Consider the following 18969-nt stretch of genomic DNA (forward strand, 5'->3'; position numbering starts at 1 on the left):
TGTATGGTCGTGAGGCCTAACTGTAATGTCACTGGACTAGAACCACTCCTGGGGCCAGTGCTCAAGGAACATGGATTCACATCCTATTACAGCAACAAGAGGAATTTCAATTCAATGTCAAAAAAAATTAGAGATTTGTTGGTGAGCGTGAGATAATTTTGATTATCACAAAAATCCATCTGCTTCATTTATGTGCTCTGGGGAAGGACACACACACGCACCCTACCTGTTTTTATCAATGATGATTGCAGGTCCAGGAATTGTGTGATCACACGACAGATCCTCCAGGAGGTATACAGCGGTGTCGAGATAACCCTCATCAAAGTAACACTTTACCACCTGCCGACCAATAAGGAAAGAGGGAGTTTGACCTGCAAGAGTGGTGACTATGGTTTCAAACCCGCAATATAGCTCTGCATATTGAAATTTCCTCAGGACCCTGACACCAACAGATGAAGAAGGAACACTGCATGTGGGGCTCTATCCACCAACAGCACACTGTGTGGTGTAGACTTCAGTGAAGCTACAGAAATTGTCATCCCCGGTAAGGGTACAAGTTCCACACACTGCAGTGGATCTGTGGCTGTCTGTGATACTTGGGCCCAGTCACAATCACATATTAGTCTCCAGCTCCTATATCAGATTTAGATCACATCCTATTATTACTGCTTATGCTGTTTGACATGCAAGTAGTCCTGTTTGGTGGCTTCACTACGTTGACACTTCATCTTCAGGCATTCCTAATTCTGCTCCTGGCATGCCCTCCTGCACTCTCCATTGAACCAGGGTTGATCCCCTGGCTTGATGGTAATGGTTGAGTGGGCCATAAGGTTACAGATTGTACTGGAGTTCAATTCTGCTGCTGTTGATGGCCCACAGTGGGTCATGGATGCTCAGTCTTGAGTTGCTAGATCTGTTCAAAGTCTGTCCCATTTAGCATGGTTATGGTGCCACACAATACGATGGAGTGTGAAGAGAGGACTTTCTCTTCACAAGGTCTGTGCAGTGGTTACTCTTACCGATACAGTCATAGACAGACCGTTGCTCCTGATGCTCTCCTCTACATGGAGGAGACTGGACGCCTACTTGCAGAGCGCTTCAGAGAACATTTCCGGGACACCTGCACCAATCAACCCCACCGCCCCATAGCCAAACACTTCATCTCCCCTCCCACTCTGCTGAGGACACGCAGGTCCTGGGCCTCCTCCACTGCCACTCCCTTACACCCGACCGCCTGGAGGAAAAACGCCTCATCTTTCGCCTTGGGACCCTCCAACCGTATGGCATCAATATGGATTTCACCAGTTTCCTCATTTTCCCTTCCCCCTTCCCCCCACCTTATCCCAGTTCCAAACTTTCAGCTCAGCACCATCCTCATGACCTGTCCTACCTGTTGAACTTCCTTCCCATTTATCTGCTCCAGCCTCCTCTCTGACCTATCACCTTTACCCCCACCTCCATCTACCTATCACACTCTCAGCTACCTTCCCCACAGCCCCACCCCCCTCCCATTTACCTCTCCACCCCCTTGGCTCACAAGCCTCATTCCTGATGAAGAGCTCTTGCCCGAAACGTTGATTTTCCTGCTCCTTGGATGCTGTCTGACCTGCTGTGTTTTTCCAGTGCCACACTCTCAACATCTGCAGCCAGCAGATTGGTAAGAATGAAATCAACCTCTTGTTGGTTCTTTCACCACCCAGCAGGTCCAGTCCAGCAGTGGTGTGGAATAAGGACAATGGCTTCCACAGATCTTTTGCTATAAATTCTGTGTCCTGTGATCCTGCCCCACTGGCTATCTGATGAAGGAGCAGTGCTCTGAAAGCTAGTGCTTCCAAATAAACCTGTTGGAGAATTACCTGGTGTTGTGTGATTTTTAACTTTGTTCACCTCTTCCACCTGCACTTCCACATCATAGGAATTTGAAGATATGTCATGACCGCCCTTATAGAGACTATCGTTGACTATTATAAAATCAAGGAAAACTGCTGTCTGTACATGGTCATGTACATGTGACTGCTCATCCACAGCAACAGGAAAATCCTTAACTGTCCTCTGAAATGGCCCAAGCGAGGCCTCAGTTCAAGGCCAACTAAAGATCAGTACACATCCCACAAAGGGTTAGTCAGTCACTGGGTTCATGAACAGAGACCAAGGTTAGACAGTGACTGGGTAAATGAACAGGGACTGGGATTAGACAGTAACGGGGTTTATGAACAGAAACCAGGTTATTCAGTGACCGGGTAAATGAGCAGGGACTGGGGTTAGTCAGTGACTGGGTTAATGTACAGGGACCAGGTTAGTCTGTGTTAAAACTGTTACCCTTGACCCTCCCACATACAGTTTCAACACGAGGCTCTCTTCCACTGCATTTCATTTTCTGTTCTTTCTTGATGGCAGATTTGGCACAGCCCCGCACACGGATGTCATCCACAATGATCGGCCGCTCCGGTATTACGAAGCCAAACTCTTTCATGTACCTGGCAACACAGAAGGGAGTGTCAGCACACTGGACCGTAAATCCCTAAAGTAGGCCTTACAGCCAATCAAGTCACTTACCCATTCAATAAGACCATTCTGCACTTTCCCTCCTTGTCCCCATAACCTCTCCACATCAAGTCAGACAAGACCTTTTAGAATCTTATATTTCAATAAAGTCATGTCTCATTTTCTAAATTCAAACTCAGATGGCCACATGTCCTGTGGCTTTCAACAATCTAGGAGCCCCAACCCACCGACACTGAAACCCCACCCCAATTCTACCAAACTCCTTCCCCAGCTCTACCTGCTCCCATCCCCATTCCGCCCAAGACCCTCCCCAACTCCATCTGGCCCCACCCCAGCTCCACTTGCCCCCTTCCTAACTCCACCCACGCCCCCAACTTTACCCACCCTGCCCCAACTCCACATGCCCCTCCTCAGCTCCACCCACACCACCCCTACTGCACACGCCCCCTCCAGAGTTCCACCCGCGCTCCCCCCTCCCCAACCCTGCCCGCTCAACACCCACCTGACCCCTCCCTAGTTCCACCCACCTCCCTCCCCAACCCAAGCCCTGGCCACCTCTGTGCCCCTCCCCAAATCTACATGTCCCCTTCACCAGCCCCATCTGCCCCATCAGACTGACCACCTCCCCCCCCACATTCTCTCACTGCCACCCCCAGTGTTCAAGGTTAACATGTGACTGAACCCCTGCTGCACTTTAAAGGGTCGCAGCAGCTACAGTAAGAGACAGGAACAGCAGTGGGCAGCTTAACCCTCAGTCCTGCTCCCTCCATTCAAACTGATCCTTCATGGCTGATCACAAAATTGACACAACCACAACCAGGGTGCAGTCTCAGACAAAAGAAAGGTCAGAGAGGGCTTACAGCCGGTAACAATCTTACACGGCATACAGACTGTGTGGCAATGCCACACTAGCTGGATCATGGGGTTGTAGGGTGAAAGGTCACAGTCTGGACTGGGTCATGACATTTAGGGTGAAAGGTTACAGTCTGGGTTGGTTCATGGGATTGTACAGTGAAAGGTTACAGTCTTGGTTGGGTCATGGGATTATAGGGTGAAAGGTCAGTCTAGGCTGGGTCATGGGGTTGTAGGGTGAAAGGTCACAGTCTGGGTTGGGTCATGGTGTTGTATGGTGAAAGGTTACAGTCTCGGCTGGGTCATGGGGTTGTAGGGTGAAAGGTCACACTCTGGGTTGGGTCATGATGTTGTAGGGTGAAAGATCACAGTTTCGGCTGGGTCATGGGATTGTAGGGTTGTTATTTTTAAGCCCACTGTCCATCTTTACCCAGAGAGTGGTGGGGGCATGGAATGCGCTGCCTGTGGGAGTGGCAGAGTCAGAATCATTGGTGACCTTTAAGCGGCAATTGGATAGGTACATGGATAAGTGCTTAAGTTAGGACAAATGTTCGGCACAACATTGTGGGCCGAAGGGCCTGTTCTGTGCTGTATTGTTCTATGTTCTATTCCTGAAACACAAAGAGGTGGGTACTGGACTGGTGTTTCCTTTATCTGGGATGTGGTGGTGAGAATGTGGATGCCAAGTTCAGGAAGCAGTGCAGAGATAGAAATATCCTAACTTTCAGTCGAACCATGTAGAAGTGAGGCTAAATAAATGCCAAGCCCCATGATTAGCAGCTCAGACGTGGGTTTGGAACCACAACAGTTGTTGAAGTTTCTAACCTGCTGGTGAAGACAGCACGGAAGTCTCCATGGCGACAGGAGTCACAGCTAGACTGTGGAGGGTGTGAGCTGCCAGAACACATGAGGGCACAGTCGGTACGGTCATACCGCAAATGAAGGAAAGCCTCCGTGCTGATCTGACACCTGAAAACCCACAGCAAAGACACACCAATCAAACAAACAATAATTTCCCCACATACTCCTGGCATATTGGAGTAAGTGGCAGGGCTGCACAGCGAAGGGGCTGCAGGGAGTTCAGTACTGTATTATTGATACAACTGGAAGATCAGGTCAGAGGGCAGGGAAGGGCCCAGCACAATGGGTTTTAATGCGAATCACTGATGGCCAGGTGGACAAGGGTCACAGCTTCTCTCCCCCATGTTAGTGAACCGGTAGATGTTTACATCAATGGAGGACTTTCATAGAAACTTTCATTTACAGCCTTTGTTTTCAACTCTTACCTCTAATAGTGCGGCGCTCCCTCAGCACTCACCTTCCGACAGTGCAGTGCTCCCTCAGCACTGACCGTCCGACAGTGCGGCGCTCCCTCAGCATGACCCTCCGACAGTGCGGCGCTCCCTCAGCACTAACCCTCATACAGTGCGGCGCTCCCTCAGCACTAACCCTCATACAGTGCGGCACTCCCTCAGCACTGACCCTCCGATAGTGCAGCGCTCCCTCAGCACTGACCCTCCGACAGCACGTTGCTCCCTCAGCACTGACCCTCGGATAGTGCAGCGCTCCCTCAGCACTGTTCCTCCGACAGCACGTCGCTCCCTCAGCACTGACCCTCCAACAGTACGGCACTCCCTCAGCATGACCTTCCGACAGTGCAGCACTCCCTCAGCACTGACCCTCTAACAGTGCGGCACTCCCTCAGCACTGACCCTCCGACAGTGCAGCGATCCCTCAGCACTGACCCTCCGACAGTGCAGTGCTCCCTCAGCACTGACCCTCTGACAGTGCGGTGATCCCTCAGCACTGACCCTCCGATGGTGCGGCACTCCCTCAGCACTGACCCTCCGACAGTGCCCCCTCCCTCAGCACTGACCCTCCGACAGTGCGGCACTCCCTCAGCACTGACCCTCCGACAGTGCGGCACTCCCTCAGCACTGACCCTCCGACAGTGCGGCACTCCCTCAGCACTGACCCTCCGACAGTGCGGCGCTCCCTCAGCACTGACCTCCGACAGCGCGTTATTCCCTCAGCACTGACCCTCCGATAGTGCAGCGCTCCCTCAGCACTGACCCTCCGACAGTGCAGCACTCCCTCAGCACTGATCTTTCCACATTTGTGCCACATAAGTGCTGGGCAGTGACTAACCCTTCCCCCTTGACATTCAATGGCGTTACTGTCACTAGATTCCCTATTGTCAACATCCTGGTGTTGTCACTGACCAGGTATTGAACTGGACTAGCCATATAAAACTATGGTTACAACAGCAGGTCAGAGGCTAGGAACAATGCGACAATCCTGTGGGTATTGACTGCAGAGTAACAGAGGATCCACCATTGGCCAGTTGGACCTAGGTCTTTGTTTGAGTTAGAAGTTCTTATTTTCAGAATCATAAAGGATTTTAATTCACACACAAGGGATGGGAGAGATCTTTCTTTTACTTCAATCACAGGATGTGGGAATCGCTGGCCACGCCAGCATTCATTGCCTATCCCTAACTGCCCAGACGGCAGTTAAGAGTGAACCACATTGCTGTGGGTCTGGAGTCATGTGTAGGCCGGACCAGGTAAGGATGAAAGTTTGGAGCTGAAAAATGTGTTGCTGGAAAAGCGCAGCAGGTCAGGCAGCATCCAAGGAGCAGGAGAATCGACGTTTCGGGCATAAGCCCTTCTACAGGAATGAAGAAGGGCTCATGCCCGAAACGTCGATTCTCCTGCTCCTTGGATGCTGCCTGACCTGCTGCGCTTTTCCAGCAACACATTTTTCAGCTCTGATCTCCAGCATCTGCAGTCCTCACTTTCTCCAAGAATGAAAGTTTCCTTACCTAAAGGGCTTTAGTGACTCAGATGGGTTTTTCCTGACCATTGACATCTGACTCTTGATTCCAGATTTTTTTAATTGAATTAAAATTCCAGCACCTGCCATGGCAGGATTTGCACTCAGGTCTCCAGAACATTACCTGGTCTCAGGATTAACAGCCCAGTGATAATACCACGAGGCTATCGCTGCCCCTTAAAAGGGAGAGAGAGAGAGAGAGAGAGAGGAGGCAGTGAGGGTGAGACAGAGAGAGAGAGAGAGAGAGAGAGAGGGGAGAGATGAACAGGGGGAGAGAGAGAGAGAGAGAGAGATCAAGGAGAGAGAGATCATGGGAAGGTAAAGAGAGAGATTGAGAGAGATGCGGAGGGAGAGAGAGGGAGGGAGAAATAAGAGAGATTGAGAGGAAGGAAGATCGAGAGACATTGCAAAGGGGAAAACAAGAGAAAGAAAAAGGGAAAGAGGTTGGGGTGGAAATGGGCAAGAGAGAAAAAGAGATAAAGAAACAAATCGAGAGAGAGGGCACATGAGCAGTGTCTTTGCTCAAAGGCTTTCTGGAAATCTGAATTGAACTGGTCTACTCAGGTCTGTGACAAACTGCAATTTAAAACTCTAAAGGCTGTTGCTAGTCAGATGATGAAGAAAATGAAAAATATTTTCATACAAATAGTCTACCATTTCCTTGGGCTCCATCTGACTACTGATCACTTAAACATAACAATGATAACAAGGAGCTTGGACTTGAATTGATATAGCACCTTTGGGATAGTAAAATATGGGAAAACGAAATGTGACATTGAGCCACACAAGGAGATATTTTAAAAGGGGCTTTGAAGAAAGGGCAGCACGGTGGCTCAGTGGTTAGCACCGCTGCCTCACAGGCCAGGGACCCGGGTTCGATTCCAGCCTCGGGCGGCTGTCTGTGTGGACAGAATGTGCAAACATTCTGTCCGTGTCTGTGTGGTTTTCCTTCAGGTGTTGCGGTTTCCTCCCAGAAAGATGTGCAAGTTAGGTAAATTGGTCATGGGAAATCGAATATAGTGTTCAGGGATGTGTAGCTTAGATGCATTAGTCAGGGGAAATGTAAAGTAATAGGGTAGGGGAATGGGTCTGGATGGGATACTCTTCGGCGGGTTGGTGTGGACTTGTCAGGTCAAATAGCCTGTTTCCACGTTGTCGGGATTCTATGATTTGGCTGATTACACATTATCATTCGATTAAGCAGGTGGAACTAAAATACTTTGTTTGTACCTGGAAAATCCCTGAGCACGCAGTGCATCCACACACTGTTTCTCCAGCACGTCTATCCTCTCATCCAGAAAGGAATATGAGGCTCCTTCATACACCGCATTGCATGGCTCCTGGGCTTCATGTACCACATCTGCCAAGGCCATTCCATAGGCTGATAGGATACTGCCATACCTGAGAGACAGAGTGTGTATGTGAGGGAGGGAGGGAAGTGAGGACAGTAAGGGAGAAAAACAGTCAGAGATCAACACAGCCAGGTAGGCAGAACAGAGGCTCAGGGACAGAGCCAAGTCGTGAGTATGTGAAAGAGACAACAATAGAGAGAAAGAGAGTAATCGAAAGAGATTGAGGGGGTTACAGAGTGTCAATGATTGATGGAGAATGGCAGAGAAAGAGTGGGAGAGAGGAACTAGAAAGCAGGAGAGAGAGAGTTAGCGTAGCACTGACAAGTGAGGAGGAAACCAATATCTCAGTAAACCTGCACCTACTTGTGAATGAAGACGGTTTTCATGCCCAGGGACCGGGCAATGGCGCAGGCATGCTGGCCCCCAGCACCTCCAAAGCACGCCAGCACGTGGCGCAAGGTATCGTGACCTTTAGCCTGTCAGGGGGTGTGAAGGAAGCAAATGGTTTTACATCAGTGAATGTAATAAATTGGTGAAAAGGAGAAGGGAGGCCCCCCGATACCAGAACAATGGTGGACTCTATCTCAAAGGAGAATATATATCCCTCATTCCGTCCCTTTCAGATGGTGTGGCAGTAGCTCAACTTGACTAATCAGATAAACACAGTGGCTATAAGAGCAGGTCACAGACTAGAAATACTGCAGCAAGTAACTCAGCTTCTGTCTCCCCAAAGCCTGTCCACCATCTACAAAGCACAAGTCAGGAGTGTGACGGAATACTCTCCACTTGCCTGGATAGGTGCAGAGCCAACAACACTCAAGAAGTTTGACACCATCCAGGACAAAGCAGCCGCTTGGATTGGCACCACATCCACAAACATCCACTCCCTGCACCACCGATGCTCAGTAGCAGCAGTGTGTACTATCTGCAAGATGCATTCCAGAAATTCACCAAAGATCCTCAGGCAGCACCTTCCAAACCCACTGCCACTTCCATCTAGAAGGGCAAGGGCAGCAGATGCATGGGAACACCACCCCCTGCAAGTTCCCCTCCGAGTCACTCACCATCTTGACTTGGAAATATATCCCCATTCCTTCACTGTCTTTGGGTCACAATCCTGTAATTCCCTCCCTAAGGGCATTCCCTCCCGAAGGACTGCAGAGGTTCAAGAAGGCAGCTCACCCCACCTTCTCAAGGGGCAACTGGGGACAGGGCAATCAATGCTGACCCAGCGAGTGCCCACAACCTGTGAATGAATGAATAAAAATGCCTTAGCAGCTTATTATATCGGGCAGGAGAAGCCTTGGTCTATTGTGGGAGGGCTGACTATATACCTGACTGTTTATAATTCTCCAAGTACAAATTCACCCCACAAACTTATATGTGTGTGTGTGTGTGTGTGCGCGCATGTGTGTGTGTGTGTGTGTGTGTGTGTGTGTGTGTGTAGGGGGGGGGAAGGGATTTGATGGGGTGGGATGGGGGCGTGGTTATGAGCGCCTGTGAGAGAGTGTGTGTACAGTATGAGTGTGAGTGTATAGGGTTATAAGTCTGTGATAGAGTGTGTGTGGAGTGTATATGTGAGCATACGACAGAGCGTCTGCATGAGTGTGTGTGTCTGTAGGAGAGTGTGTGTGAGTGTGCGTGTGTGTGCGTGTGTCTGTCTGTGTGCTTACGTCTTCGGATCAGCCGAGGCTGATAGCCTCAACTGGGACCTTGGGGTCATGTCACACTACAGGTGACCCCATTGCATTATACACACACACATACGCACAAATGCACATATAAGTTTGTGGGGTGAATTTGTACTTGCAGAATTATATTTTACTTTACTCAAAACTGCATGAATCCATGTAAGATTCTGTAAATCCTTTTTTTAGATTAGAATCAGTCTGACCATCGTGGCACAGACAGCCTCACAGGGAGTTAACACCTTCAATACCTTATCTGGGCCGACATGACACCAATTGTTAAAGTTCACTTGAGGATGTAACTTTTTTAAAAAGTTTTGCGATTTACATGTGAACAAACTGAAACCACCATGGTCATTCTAAAAGATGAGAGACTTAACAAACAATCCAGGTATTTTACAATATATAATTTCAGTTACATCACACTGTAAACTTTTGTTATAAATTCTGTGTCTTACAATCTTATTCTCCACAGTCACCTGAAGAAGGAGCAGCGCTCTGAAAGCTAGTGCTTCCAATTAAATCTGTTGGACTATAACCTGGTGTTGTGTGATTTTTCACTTTGTACACCCCAGTTCATCACTGGCATCTCCAAATCATGTACGAAAATAAATACACTTCAGAGCCTTCCACATCCATCAAAGTTTCACCTGCACATCCACCAATGTCATTTATTCTAACCGTTGCTCCCAATGCGGTCTCCTCTACATTGGGGAGGTAAAAACAATGACTGCAGATGCTGGAAACCAGAGTCTAGATTAGAGTGGTGCTGGAAAAGCACAGCAGTTCAGGCAGCATCCCAGAAGCAGTAAAATCGACGTTTCGGGCAAAAGCCCTTCAACAGGAATACAGGCAGAGTACCTGCAGAATGCAGAGATAAATGAGAGGAGGGTGGGGGTGGGGAGAAAGTAGCATAGAGTACAATAGGTGAGTGGGGGAGGGGATGAAGGTGATAGGTCAGGGGGGAGGGGGGAGTGGATTGGTGGAAAAGAAGATAGGCAGGTAGGACAAGTCCGGACAAGTCATGCGGACAGTGCTGAGCTGGAAGTTTGGAACTGGGGTGAGGTAGGGGAAGGGGAAATGAGGAAACTGGTAAAGTCCACACTGATGCCCTGGGGTTGAAGTGTTCCGAGGCGGAAGATGAGGCGTTCTTCCTCCAGGCGTCTGGTGATGAGGGAGCGGCGGTGGAGGAGGCCCAGGACCTCCATGTACTCGGCAGAGTGAGAGGGGGAGTTGAAATGTTGGGCCACAGGGCGTTGTGGTTGATTGGTGCGGGTGTCCCAGAGATGTTCCCTAAAGCGCTCTGCGAGGAGGCGCCCAGTCTCCCCAATGTAGAGGAGACCGCATCGGGAGCAACGGATACAATAAATGATATTAGTGGATGTGCAGGTAAAACTTTGATGGATGTGGAAGGCTCCTTTAGGGCCTTGGATGGAGGTGAGGGAGGAGAGGTGGGCGCAGGTTTTGCAATTCCTGCGGTGGCAGGGGAAGGTGCCAGGATGGGAGGGTGGGTTGTAGAGGGGGGGCGTGGACCTGACCAGATAGTCACGGAGGGAATGGTGATCGCGGAAGGCAGAAAGGGGTGGGGAGGGAAATATATCCCTGGTGGTGGGGTCCGTTTGGAGGTAGCGGAAATGTCGGCGGATGATTTGGTTTATGCGAAGGTTGGTAGGGTGGAAGGTGAGCACCAGGAGCGTTCTGTCCTTGCTACAGTTGGAGGGGTGGGGTCTGGGGGCGGAGGTGCGGGATGTGGAAGAGATGCGTTGGAGGGCATCTTTAACCACGCGGGAAGGGAAATTGCGGTATCTAAAGAAGGAGGCCATCTGGTGTGTTCTGTGGTGGAACTGGTCCTCCTGGGAGCAGATACGGTGGAGGCGGAGGAATTGGGAATAGGGGATGGCATGTTTGCAGGAGGTAGGGTGGGAAGAGGTGTAATCCAGGTAGCTGTGGGAGTCGGTGGGTTTGTAAAAAATGTTGGTGTCAAGTCGGTCGTCATTAATGGAGATGGAGAGGTCCAGGAAGGGGAGGGAGGTGTCAGAGATGGTCCAAGTAAATTTAAGGTCAGGGTGGAAAGTGTTGGTGAAGTTAATGAATTGCTCAAACTCCTCACGGGCACACAAGGTGGCGCCAATGCAGTCATCAATGTAACGGAGGAAGAGGTGGGGAGTGGTGCCGGTGTAATTATGGAAGATGGACTGTTCTACGTAGCCAACAAAGAAACAGGCATAGCTGCGGCCCATACGGGTGCCCATGGCTACCCCTTTGGTCTGGAGACTGGACGCCTCCTTGCAGGCCGCTTCAGGGAACATCTCTGAGACACCCGCACCAATTAACCCCACCGCCCCGTTGCCCAACATTTCAATTCCCCCTCCCACTCTGCCGAGGACATGGAAGTCCTGGGCCTCCTTCACCGCCGCTCTCTCACCACCCAACACCTGCAGGAAGAACGCCTCATCTTCCGCCTCGGAAGACTTCAACCCCAGGGTATCAATGTGGACTTCACCAGTTTCCTCATTTCCCCTCCCCCATCTTACCTCAGTTCCAACCTTCCAGCTCAGCACTGTCCTCATGACCTGTCCTACCTGCCAATCTCCCTTCCCACCTATCCACTCCATCCTCCCCTCTGACCTATCACCTCCATCACCACCCCCATTCACCTATTGTACTCTTTGCTACCTTCTCCCACCCACCCCATTTATCTCTCCACCCTTCAGGCACTCTGCCTCTGTTCCTGATGTAGGGCTTTTGCCCAAAACGTCGATTTTCCTGCTCCTCGGATGCTGCCTGACCTGCTGTGCTTTTCCAGCACCACTAAAAAACTGCCAGTCCCACTGTGTTCATTAACTTGGTCCTGCCTGCTTTTCCTGTTAGACTTGACTTAATCTCTACCTTCTCTTCAGTCACTCTATGTGCTGACTGACTGCCATACTAGTTGAATTCCTCCCAAATGCCAGGATTTTGGTGCTCCTACGGTTTAAGTTTACACAGAGAGTGAGAATCATTAGCAGAGAGACATCAGGAGAGAGCAGTTTGAACTGAGATTGGAGATCTTTGATAGATAAAGAGCAACATCAGAGACCATCAGGTGGGTATTTTTCATTTTCAGGGGGTAACTATTAAATTATGAAGCAGTTATAAAAAGAAACTAGCAATTGGTTGTTAAGGGCTATCTTATCGCTTTATTTTTATGAAATAAGATTTAGTTCAGTTAGTAAAGTGTATAAATGAAAGATCTGGATTTGGTAAAATGTGAAAAATTTACAACCCTTAACTATCTGATTACCTGAGTAGGATTTTGTACAAAGTGATTCAGGTCAATTCAGTGCATAATGTCTAAAATAGAACAGGAACTGGTGGTGAGGTTAATCTTAAAAACTGAACAGAATGATTAGGTAGTTAATTAAAATACATATGACATGTGTTGCAAAATGAAATGGAATGTGGGAGTGAAATGAAATGAGGGAGCCTCTAGATGCCAGTACAATCCAGGATAACCATGTTGACAGTAAATGCTGACAGCTCCAGCAGCTTTGGATACGGGTTTATGAACTTGGGGCCAAAGGTCAAGCTACAGACATGCCGCTAGGTTAGGGTGGGGGTTACCAGGACCTGTAACAAACCTGTATGGATGTACCTGTACAGCTGGATCTATCCACTCTCACTGTGTACCTGTACTTGTTTCGCCACCATCCGAATGAGCCATGATGTACCTGAGTTAGAGCTCTGATTGGTCGACACATTGACTCATTGGCAACCCGGACAAATCCCAGCGCAACTTCCTCCACAGTCATCTGTGATTGGCCCCTTCCGTTCTCCTCATCACCTTGTGATTGGTCAAAGAGAAAGGCGTTGACCTGTTCCGCAACTTTCTGCAACTCGTTCAGAGCCCCTTCCTTCCACAGTGGCTGGTCCTCTGTGGCACCAAAGATTTTGGGAAAATAATCTGGCAGCAGTCGCCCGAGGCAAAGGTTGGCATCGGTGATGGTAAGTGGGCCTCCTGAGTAACCAAAAAGACCAGATTAAACAGTGCAGCTCATCATAGTAGGATATTAAAAAAAACTGCAGATGCTGGAAATCAGAGAAAAACAGAAATTGCTGGAGAAATTCAGCAGGTCTGGCAGATTCTGTGGGGAGAATGCAGATACCTTCCCTGAAGGATAATAATGAACTAGAGAGGACATTTTTGAGACAATTGATCGTGGTTCTACAGTCACCAATAGATTAGCTTTTTCTTCCAAGTCAAACTTAATCATCTGCCATTGTGGAAAATTGAAATCCATGTGCCAAAGCTTCAGCCTAGGATTCTGGATTCCTGGTTCACCACCCTCTCTCCATATGCTTGCCTTTATTCAAGTTTAAAACACTAATCTTAGCTCCACATTTCTGTTCCTTAAAGTGAACAGAGCTATCAAGGGCACCTTCACCATGAGGTTATTAATTAATCAATCCTATCGTGTTATAGCCTGCTCTCCGGTTGGTTAAAGGCATGCTGTACTTAGAACTAATCCCAAAAACATTCTGTGAACTCCTTATCTGAACTACCTTTGCTCGTCTCCCTTTTCCAGACAGACTCAAAACAAGGCATCATGCCTAAAATGCATTGTCTGACCTGAGGTGTCACCTTTATTCTGATAAAACCTTAAGTTATCTTGGGGCAGTGATTTGGAAGAAATTCTGGGATTTACATACTAATCAAACTGCACCTCCATTCTAACTGATTAAAGACTTATTAGTCATCAAGGTATGTTCAATATATTTGCATCAGTTGTATGATCCTCTGATCTCTTACTTATAAATTATGCGTCTGATGTATTCTTTCTCATTAGCTACCTGAAGAAGTGAGGCTCCAAAAGCTTTTGGTTTCAAATAAACCTGTTGGACTATAACCTGGTTTGTGTGATTTTTGACTTTGCCCATCCCTCTCCACCACTGGCACTTCCACATCATGTTTGTCAGTGTTGGAAGAGGTTTCAGCATGAGTGCTATGACAAACAGGTTGATCCCTGCACTCAAGGTGAAGGTGAAACTCCCTGATGATGGATACATGAGGGAGATTTTGCCCCTCAACCCCCGTCACTAACCTTTCCGATAACAGGTGGGACCCGGATGAGCTCCAGCCGATTCTGGACCAACAACAAACAGCCCAGACCTGGAAAAGGACAATGTATTAGAAAAGCAGCAAGTTAAAGACAGACAGCAACTCCCTTTCTTGGGGCTATGAGGCACTGATGTGGCTCACTGCCCCAATTAATGAACACAGTGATACATATCTGAAGACACACACCACACAGTTTTATAATATTCCCTGTGCTTGCACTCTAATATTGACCTCTCTTTAAAAACCCTCCATGTCCTCACTCCTCTCTGTCTCCAATATCTCCTCCAGCTCCACAATCATTAAGAGATATCCACACGCCTCTCCTTTTGCTTCTCATTCATCCCAGAATTTAGTCGTTCCATGTACGCCCTAAAGTGAGTGCTTTCCCCCAGGAGCTGCCCAGCTCTGCTGCTGGCCCAGAAGAGGCTCACCATCCTTATGGGTCAAGGAGTAGCCCTGGGTCCTGCAGACCAAAGTGGGTTTACCTCTCACTCTCCACAATTTCAACCTATGCAGTCTCTAGAACTCTCTCCTTAACATCTCATAATTCTCCGGTTCCAAACTTAGAATCACTACAGTGTGGAAACAGGCCATTTGGCCCAACAAGTCTACACCAACCCTCCGAAGAGTAGCCCAACCAGACCCATTCCACTACCCTATGACTCTAAATCTCCCCCTGACTAATATATTTAACCTGCACATCCCTGAACACTAAGGGCAATTTCACATGCCAATTCACCTAACCTGCACATCGTTGTATTTGTGGGAGGAAACCGGAGCAGCCGGAGAAAACCCACTCAGACATGGGGAGAATGTGGAAACTCCACACAGACAGTCCCCCAAGGCTGGAATCAAACCTGGGTCCCTGATGTTAAGAGATGGAGTGCTTTCGGGAGGGAACTACACAGGAGAGACTTCAACAGCTCAAAGTATATCCACAAATGGTGCAGCAATCAAAATTTGATTTGTGCAAAAAGGTCAGGGTTAGGAAAGGAACTTAGACAGGAAGTCGTGGAGGCTGGTACAATTGCAACATTTAAAGAGCATCTGGATGGGTGTATGAATAGGAAGGGTTTGGAAGGATATGGGCGGGTGCTGGCAGGTGGGACTAGATTGGGTTGGGATATCTGCTCGGCATGGACAAGTTGGACTGAAGGATCGGTGTCTATGCTGTACATCTTACATTCCGTGCTCAATCTTAATGACAAAGAAACTCCACAAGCTCCATAAACCTCTTGTTGGAGGCAAGAATGGAGGAAAAAGTCAAGAAAACGAGTCCATTAAAAAGAACTAACTTTTGATACAGTACACAGCATTTAACACAAAATTACTTTATTTGACTTCTATGCAGAATACTAATACCTATAACTGGACTGGAGTTTGTTAACATCAGCAAAAACAGATCCCAATAAACAGTTCATTCAGGATACAAGTATCTTAATAAGCTTGGTCCCACATTCCTTCATCCACCTCATTTGTACTGGTCAGGAAAAATAAACTGAATAGAGAGTGATAGCCCAGACCAGATCTTTAATGAACTTCACTTGCCATTTCCCCCAGTCAGGGAATATTCCCACTGTCCTCACATCCCAAACAATGACCTTCTTTTCCCAATAATCTTCAGTATAATTGTCAACCTAAAGTACTTGTCAGCCAAGAGTTAGGACTTAAAAAAAAAAAAATTAATGGAATGCAGTATGCCCTCCCTAATTGCCCCTAAACTGAGTGTTTTTCTAGAGTTATTTGAGAGGGCAATTAGGAGGCAACCATGTTGCTATGTGTCTGGAGTCACATATAGGCTAGACCAATAAATAATAGAATAGAATCATAGAATCCCTAAAATGTGGAAACAGGCCCTTCAGCCCAAGAAGTCCACACCGACCCTCCTAAGAGCAACCCACCCAGACCCATTCCCATACCCTATGACTCTACATTTATCCCCAACACATCCCTGATTACTACAAGCAATTTAGCATGGCCAATTCACCCTAACCTGCACATCTTTGGATTGTGGGAGGAAACCGGAGCACCCGGAGGAAACCCATGCAGACATGGGGAGAATGTGCAAACTCCACATAGTTGCCCGAGGCTGGAACCAAACCCGGGTCCCTGGTGCTGTGAGGCAGCAGTGCTAACCACTGAGTGACTGTGCCGCAGATTTCTTTCCCTGAGGGACATGAATAAATGCGATTGGGTTTTTACAACAATCAATGCCTGTTTCATGGTCACCATCACCAAGACTGGCCTCTCATTCCAGATTTACTCGTATAGCTTAGATTCAACCAGCCGCCGTGGGGACCTTACCATTATACCATCATCTGTCCCATCAAACACCATAGCACACGCAGAGCTGGCCCATGGGAGCAGGAGTGAACCCAGGCTCAGCTACTGCAGAGCTGGAGGCTAACACTAAGGTCTGGCTCACCTGAAGGAGAGGATGGAGCCCCCACCGGCTGCCACAGTGTTGACATCGAGCTGAGGGGCCTGGATGGTAATTCCCGCAGTTGTAGCCTCGAACACATGCTCATATTCCCCTGCATAGCGGCTCACGTCTGTCGATGTGCCTGGAATCGGACCAGGTGGAATGTTGGTGGGTCGGGTGGAGGTGAAGGACAGAGAGGGTACAGAAGTTAAATATCCCCCCAACCCCACCTTGACCCACCCAGTCGAAGTTGACTCCCAGCATTCCTCTCCCATTTGGGGGTGGGGAGGCGGTTAAAGGATAATCTTGGGGGGCGAGAACAGTGGTAATGTTCAACTGAGCTGTGCAAACGAAGGCCGTTTTGGGGGGGGTGGGGGGGGGGGAAATATCAGATCAGCCTGGGTGGGGCAGGAGGGTGTGGTTTTGTAGGCTCATGGGCAAGGCAAATACTGAGGGAAATCCAAGGTTATGGGAGTGAGATAGTGGGAAGGTGTGGAATCTTCCTCAGGTGGAGGTGTATTGTGTTTCCTTTGGTTGGAGTGGGGGGGAGGAAGTGATTTATTGCCCCTTGGAGGTGGGGTGGCAGGTTTGGGGGACAGCCATTGGTGTCAAAGGGTGGGATAGAATTGAATTCAATTGAATTTATTGTCACGTGTACCGAGGCACAGTGAAAAGCTTTATCTTGCAAACAATACAGGCAGATCACAGAGTTAAGTAGCATAGATAGTAAATAATAGGTAAACAGCAGCAAAAACAAAAACACAGGTACAGGCAAATGTTTGAGAGTCCATTCAGTATTTTAACAACAGGAGGGTAGAAACTGTTTCGAAACCAGCTGGTGCATGTGTTCAGGTTTCTGTACCTTCTCCCCGATGGTACAGGTTGTAGAAAAACATTGCCAGGGTGGAATGGATCTTTGAGAATGCTGGTGGCCTTTCCTTGACAGTGGGCCTGGTAGATGGATTCTATAGATGGGAAGTTGGCCTTTATGATTATCTGGGCCAAGTTCACCACTCTCTGTAACCATCTCCGATCTTGAATGGTACAGTTGCCATACCAGGTAGTGATACATCCAGACAGAATGCTCTCGATGGCACACCTATAAAAGTTGGCAAAGGTATTTGCTGTCATGGCAAATTTCCTCAGCTGCCTGAGGAAGAAGAGACGTTGTTGGGCCTTTGTAACCAGTGCGTCCACATGAAGACTCTAAAGAAAGCTTGTTGTGGATGACCACTCCCAGGAGCTTGACATTCTCCACTCGTTCCGCCTCAGTGCTGTTAATGTGTAGGGGGGGGGGGCATGAGTAACATCCCGCTGAAAGTCAATAATGAGTTCCTTGGTTTTGCTGGCATGGAGAGCTAGGTTGTTCTCAGTGCACCATTTTTCCAGGTCTTGTCTGTTTTGTCGCCATCTGAGATTCGACCAACTATGGAGGTGTCATCGGTGAACTTGTAAATGGCATTAGTCTGGTATTTGGTGATGCAGTCATGGGTATACAGTGAGTACAGTAGGGGGGGCTGAGTACGCACTCCTGAGGGGCTCCAGTGTTAAGTGTTAGTGAGGATGAAATATTGTCCCCAGTCTTCACTGATTGTGGCCTGTGGGTCAGGAAACTGAGGATCCAGTTGCAGAGAGTGGGGCTTCATCCGAGATCACTAAGTTTGGTAATCAGTCTCGAGGGGATAATAGTGTTGAAGGCTGAACTGTAGTCAATGAGTAGGATTCTTACGTAGCTGTTCTTGGTGTCAGGATGTTCTAGGGAGGAGTGAAGGGCAAGTGATATGGCATCTGACATGGTCCGATAGACAAATTGGAGTGGGTCAGGATTATTGGGGAAACTGGAGTTGATTAATGTCAGGATTAGAGTGGTGCTGGAAAAGCACAGCAGGCCAGGCAGCATGAAAATCGATGTTTAGGGCAAAGGCCTTTCATAAGGAAAGTTGATTAAGTTGATTTATGCCATGACCAGCCTTTCAAAGCACTTCATGCCCACCGAGGTTAGGGCCACTGGGTGGTAGTCATTGAGACATGCAGCATGAGCCGCCTTAGGCACAGGGATGATGTTGGCCTCTTGAAACAGGCAGGGACAGTGGCCTACTGCAGGGAGAGGTTGAAGATGTCTGAGAAGACCACTGCCAGTTGATCTGCGCTTGCTCTGAGTGCACGGCCTGGTACTCCGTCTGGTCCCATCGCTTTCCTTGGATTCACACAAAGGAA

General features: G+C 48.5%; 1 protein-coding gene across 3 annotated transcripts in view; it reads right to left on the reverse strand.

The window, feature by feature from the left end:
* The window catches only part of oplah (5-oxoprolinase, ATP-hydrolysing), a 74862-nt gene that overhangs the window by 38250 nt on the left and 17643 nt on the right, over positions 1 to 18969 (reverse strand). For all 3 annotated transcript variants that reach the window (XM_043690964.2, XM_043690961.2, XM_043690962.2), the window contains 8 exons: positions 16756 to 16894; positions 14314 to 14381; positions 12943 to 13229; positions 7908 to 8020; positions 7423 to 7593; positions 4183 to 4326; positions 2339 to 2477; positions 227 to 339 (listed from right to left, as the gene is read on the reverse strand). In XM_043690964.2, coding sequence (XP_043546899.2) covers positions 227 to 339; positions 2339 to 2477; positions 4183 to 4326; positions 7423 to 7593; positions 7908 to 8020; positions 12943 to 13229; positions 14314 to 14381; positions 16756 to 16894 — 1174 coding nt within the window. The remainder of the gene's footprint in view (positions 1 to 226; positions 340 to 2338; positions 2478 to 4182; positions 4327 to 7422; positions 7594 to 7907; positions 8021 to 12942; positions 13230 to 14313; positions 14382 to 16755; positions 16895 to 18969) is intronic.

This window comes from Chiloscyllium plagiosum, unplaced genomic scaffold (assembly GCF_037043375.1).
Source record: "Chiloscyllium plagiosum isolate Xiang-an unplaced genomic scaffold, Cpla_swu_hap1 HiC_scaffold_5, whole genome shotgun sequence".
Lineage (NCBI taxonomy): Eukaryota > Metazoa > Chordata > Chondrichthyes > Orectolobiformes > Hemiscylliidae > Chiloscyllium > Chiloscyllium plagiosum.